The sequence below is a fragment of the Pteropus alecto genome, unplaced genomic scaffold (genome assembly GCF_000325575.1).
Source record: "Pteropus alecto unplaced genomic scaffold, ASM32557v1 scaffold34, whole genome shotgun sequence".
NCBI lineage: Eukaryota > Metazoa > Chordata > Mammalia > Chiroptera > Pteropodidae > Pteropus > Pteropus alecto.
This window is the reverse complement of record NW_006435763.1, coordinates 6,177,115-6,182,193: the sequence shown is the minus strand read 5'-3', so window position 1 is coordinate 6,182,193 and position 5,079 is coordinate 6,177,115. Positions and strand designations below refer to the sequence as shown.

Sequence of the window (5,079 nt, the reverse complement as noted above, 5' to 3'; positions counted from 1 at the left end):
CTAGAATTTGTTCTATCTTTTTGAATGGTTCTGTAGGCTGGATGGGGTGTAATACAAGCTAATGATATTTTAATTACAGATCACTAAGCAGTTTTGAGTCTGGAGAATTCGTCGAATGTACTGAGCAGTTAGAATTGTTACCAGGAGAAAATATCAATCTACTTGCTGGAGGATCAAAAGAAAAAATAGGTATTTGAGATGATAATTTAAAAATTTAAAATACTTTTATGGATAAGTTGCTCAAAATGTTTTGCCTTAGTATATTTTACTGGAAATTTGGAAGTTATCGTATGTTTATTTTGGGGCCAAGTCCCATGTGAAGCAACACATTTAAGACTGTTGGCAAATGAAAAACAGTTTAATTAAAATTCAGCAAACTAAAAAAGGCTGTAGTAATACTTAGACTTATCTAGCCATTTTGCTTGAAAAAGTACAAGTAGTGTTTAAATATTTTTTGTGCATGACATCTTGATGTAGTTCATTAATTTATCACAATTGAAACATTTTGTAAAATGTTATACTAAAGTTAGTATTGTGAGTAATCTGTGTCAGCACTGATTTGCTGGATTTAGCAAGATGTGCCAAAGTAAGTCTAGATTAGCCCCCGTAAATAGTAAGTGACTTAACTGTTTTTTGAACCTTTGAAATTAACTGATTTGGGGGTTCCGAGGTATAATTTTACGTGGAGTATAATTTTTATGTAGGCATCAGGAATACTTCATCAGTGTCCAGCTGGCTGAACCTATTGTGAAAGGAGGTATTCTTTGGTGCTGGTTTTTTAACACTGTCAGATCTTATCACTTGTACATTAAAAGCACATTCACTTAATGGAATCCATTTAACTTCTGTAGATATGAAAAAACTGCTTCCTAACATGTTAAGTCCCGACCCAAGGGAACTTCAGAAATCCATTGAAGTGCAGTTGTTGAGAAGTTCCGTTTGTTTGGCAACTGCCCTGAACCACATAGAGCAAGATCAGAAGTGGCAGTCTGTGACTGAGTAAGTAGGATGCTGAGGAGGCGAACGTGCATGATGTTATGTGGACCTTGGGCAGGTTTGTCCTTGAGATGGGGCAGGGCAGTTACCAGAGCATCGCAGTGCTAGTCACGACAGCTTCGTCTTGGTTGCAGAAGTCGTACAGTGTGTGAATGCCACTTGCCAACATATACTGAGGTTGAAACTACATAAAATTGTAAATATCCTCAAAGCAAATGTCCTGATTTGCTTGTATTCTTTTACTAAAAGGCAGGCTGCTCCCCGTCCATCCCCTGCTTTGGGGACCAGTATGGAAGCATCTTATCCAACTCCTCTATCCCTTCAGTGGCTACAAGCTAAGAAATCTTGTTTATTGAATAATAATAAGTATTTGTTTCAGAAATGTGGTGAAGTACTTGAAGCAGACATCCCGCATAGCTATTGGACCGCTGAGACTTTCCACTTTGACGGTTTCCCAGTCTCTGCCAGTGCTGAGCACCTTACAGCTGTACTGCTCCTCTGCGCTGGAGAACACCGTTTCTAACAGACTTTCTACCGAGGTATGCGTATGTGTGTGTTTACCAGGACATTCTTAACATTAACAGGTGCTAGTGTAGAACAAAGACTAATTTTCAAGTTTTTAAAAGAGCATTTGTAGCTTTTGTTGGATAATCTAATAAATCCAGAAATCTAAAATGCCATTTTCAGGCAGATTTTCCTTTGAGAAGTGTGGAAGGCAGATGGAAGAATCTAAAATATATAATCTCAAGGGCACTAATTGCTTAATTGTTTTTTCTTTTTCTTCCTTTTTTTTTTTTGGAAGAGGAATATATGTAAATATATTTCTCTTGGGCAGATTATATTTTAGATTTGACAAAGACACTGCCTCCCCTTCCCATACAAAGTACAGTTTAACCAAGATGGGTCCTTCCCAAGAGAATTAAAATCTTTGAGAGTGTGTTTACGAGCAATAGTTTTTTTTTTTGTAATTTAGCTTCTGCTTTATATAGGAAATATTCTGCTTATTTTTTTAATGTGCCTACTTTATTGATAAGTATATCAACAAATTTGACTTATATTCTGAAAAGCAGTTTTGGAGAGGGGCAAAACAGGTTTTCTCTTAGGTTGTCTATTCCACTTAAAATAAGAAGATACATTGCAGAAAGGGGAGCATTTAATAGATAAACCTGGAACAGAGCCAAAGTAGCCACCATATGGCGATGCAACTGAACTCAGTTCACAAACGTGTAAGGAGGCTGATGACATGAAACAGTTTTGGTTTTTCTGTGGCAGGACTGTCTCATTCCGCTCTTCAGTGAAGCTTTGCGTTCATGTAAACAGCACGATGTGAGGCCGTGGATGCAGGCATTAAGATATACCATGTACCAGAGTCAGTTGTTGGAGAAAATAAAAGGTAACTATGCTTTTTTAAAAAATAGTTTTATAAAATATAATTTACACGTTTTAAGTATACAGTTCCATGAGTTCTGACATGTCTTTACCTTTCTTTGCTACCAGTAAAATAAAAATATAGAACATTTATTTACCCCAAAAGGTTTCCTTATGTCTTTCAGAGTTGTCTCTCTCTTCTGGCCATCCCAGGCGACCACTGATTTGCTTTCTGTCACTACCGATTAGTCTTGTCTTTACTAAAGGTTTATATAAATGTAATCATCGTAAAGTATGTTTTCTTGTGTCTGGCTCCTCTTGCTTAGCATTTTAAGGGTCACCTGGGGTGCATGTATTGTGTGGTCCTTCCAGTTTTTAAGTAGTATCCATTGTATATCTGTGCCACAATTTGTTTATCTGTTGACTCTGATGGATATTTGAGTTGTTTTCAAATTTGCCTGTGGTGTATAATGCTGCTGTGAAGTTCCCGTACAAGTCTTGGGTCGGCATGTGTTTCTCTTGTAAGTGCCTGTGCGTGGAGTTGTTGGGTCCTCCTCTGGTTTAACTTTCAAAATAGTTTGGGAGTTTCTTATAAAGTGGTTGTACATTTTATATTCCTTCTGGCGTCTACATCCTGAGTATTGTCAGGTCTTTAACTTTGGTCTCTAGAGTGAGTTTAGAATTATCTCATTGTGGTTTTATTTACATTTTCTTGATTGAGTGGTATTGACTATCTTCATTTGCATAGTGGCCATCCTATATCTTGTTTCATAAAGTGTTCAAATCTTGGCACTTTTTTTTTTTTTTTTTTTTTAGGTGAAGTAACCCTTGGTTGACCTCACAGGTTGCAAGGACCTTGTCAGCTTACGATCCCTTAGTTTTTTTATTTTTTGTGCCTATAGCACCTGGTCTTCCATGGTGGCCTTCCATCTAAGTACTTACCAGGCCCGACCCTGCTTAGCTTCTGAGATCAGATGGGATCGGGCTTGTTCAGGGTAGCATGGCCATAGTTGGCACATTTTTAACAAAGTCATAGGTCTTGTTTATGTGTTCTGGAATAAAATTCTTTGTCAGATATAATAAACTCTGAATGTTAAGTTTTAAGCACTTAAAATGAATAGTTAGAAAATTAGTATTTGTATAAGTATATGTCTCATTTTTAAGAAAGAAATGTCTGTCATGTTAAAGTGATGCTAGCAATTTACTTCTATTGCTTTAAAATGGAAAAGTTGCCAGAATTTTGTAGAATTTTAGTTGAAACATGGAAACCAGGGTTACTGAATAAATTTGAGTGATAAATTGCAGCTAAGCTAATGCCGGGATATGGGCTTGCGCCACAGGGTGATAACTGACTCACCTGTACCCTTAGTGCCATATAGACCTGGGTTTGGATCATTAGCCCAACATTTGCCAATTGAGAGACTTTGAGGCAAATCATTAAACTTCTGAGTCACTTTTCCTTTTGGTTGTGGGGATTGCCCCACTCATTCGATTCCTTTAAGGATTATGGGAGTTGAGACAAGGTATATAAAAGCCCTTGCACAGAGCATGGCATATAAGAGGACTGCCAATATCTCCCTTCTTGTCTGTCCCTTATAGAACAAGTTTTATAATTGGGAGGAAACAGTCAGTGAACCAATGGTTATATTTGGAGGCAGAACTCAGAACCCCACTCTTCCTCATGTTTTTTTCTTTATTCAGCAACTGTTTATCAAGTGTGTGCTTTGTGCTAGATATTGTGCCTGAAGTTGGGATGCAATGGTGAGCAAGACAAGCCTTTTGTCGGCATTGCCAGGACCAAAGGGATTCTAGAGTCTAGCAGGAAGAACTGACTTCAAACAGAGAACAGCACTATGGTGCGCTGAATGGAAGTCCACAGGCGTGGGGCTGAAAAACACACACCAGGGGCCCCGTTTAATCCTGGGACTCGAGAAGGAATTGGGCAGGAAGTACCATTTAAGCTGAGACCTGAGGGAGGTAGAGTTGAGAAAGACGACTAATTTAGTTAGAAAAAAAAATATGTGAAGGCCAGCAGCAAGGACGGCAGATTCTTAGATGACAGTCTGCCTAAGGGAGAGTGGGAACAGGTGTGGCTGGATGAGGTTGAGACTGGAGTGGAATGCGAGGCATCAGTGCCTCACAAGCCACACTCAGCAGTTTGCGCTCTATCAGAAGCGTGGCGGGAAGTCATCACACACAAGTTAAGGGTTCAGATTTACTTTTGTGTTAGAGCGTTTCAGTCTCAGCTCAGAGAGTGGATTAGAAGAGGATTAGACTGGGGACGACGGGACCACTTAACCTGACGTCCCTGCTAAAGACAACAGATGTAGTGACAGTAGGGACAGAAAGAAAGCAGATATGATATGAGGGTTGAAAGTAAAGGCTAAGATGAAAGGTCACGTGCCTTTCCTTGAGAAAGGGAAAGTAGAAGAAGTAAAAGGTTTGGAGGGTGGTGGAAAATGGAGTCCACTTGACACAGGTTAAAGTGCCTTTGAAATACTTGAGTGTAGGTGACTGGTAAGCAGATGGGACTCGATGTCAGGTCTAGGTCAGAAATAAAAGATTCAGGAGTCATCAGGACCACTGTGCCGGAAGCAGATATTATCCAGGGAGAGTATGCAGATCAAGAAGAGTAGAGAGCCTGGGGCTGACCCGGGGCACACCGGTTTTAAGGGATGGGTGGTGGAGAGGAGACTGAGAAGGCTTCTTCAGAAA

At 39.4% G+C, this 5,079-nt stretch overlaps 1 protein-coding gene and 1 pseudogene across 2 annotated transcripts in view; one reads left to right on the top strand and one right to left on the bottom strand.

Annotated features, from left to right (window-relative positions):
• The window catches only part of SMG1 (SMG1, nonsense mediated mRNA decay associated PI3K related kinase), a 91,260-nt gene that overhangs the window by 48,391 nt on the left and 37,790 nt on the right, over positions 1 to 5,079 (top strand). For both annotated transcript variants that reach the window (XM_006910914.3, XM_006910915.3), the window contains 4 exons: positions 80 to 189; positions 852 to 999; positions 1,376 to 1,535; positions 2,269 to 2,389. In XM_006910914.3, the coding sequence (XP_006910976.1) occupies positions 80 to 189; positions 852 to 999; positions 1,376 to 1,535; positions 2,269 to 2,389 (539 nt within the window). The remainder of the gene's footprint in view (positions 1 to 79; positions 190 to 851; positions 1,000 to 1,375; positions 1,536 to 2,268; positions 2,390 to 5,079) is intronic.
• On the bottom strand, positions 3,258 to 3,376 carry LOC112479166 (annotated as a pseudogene).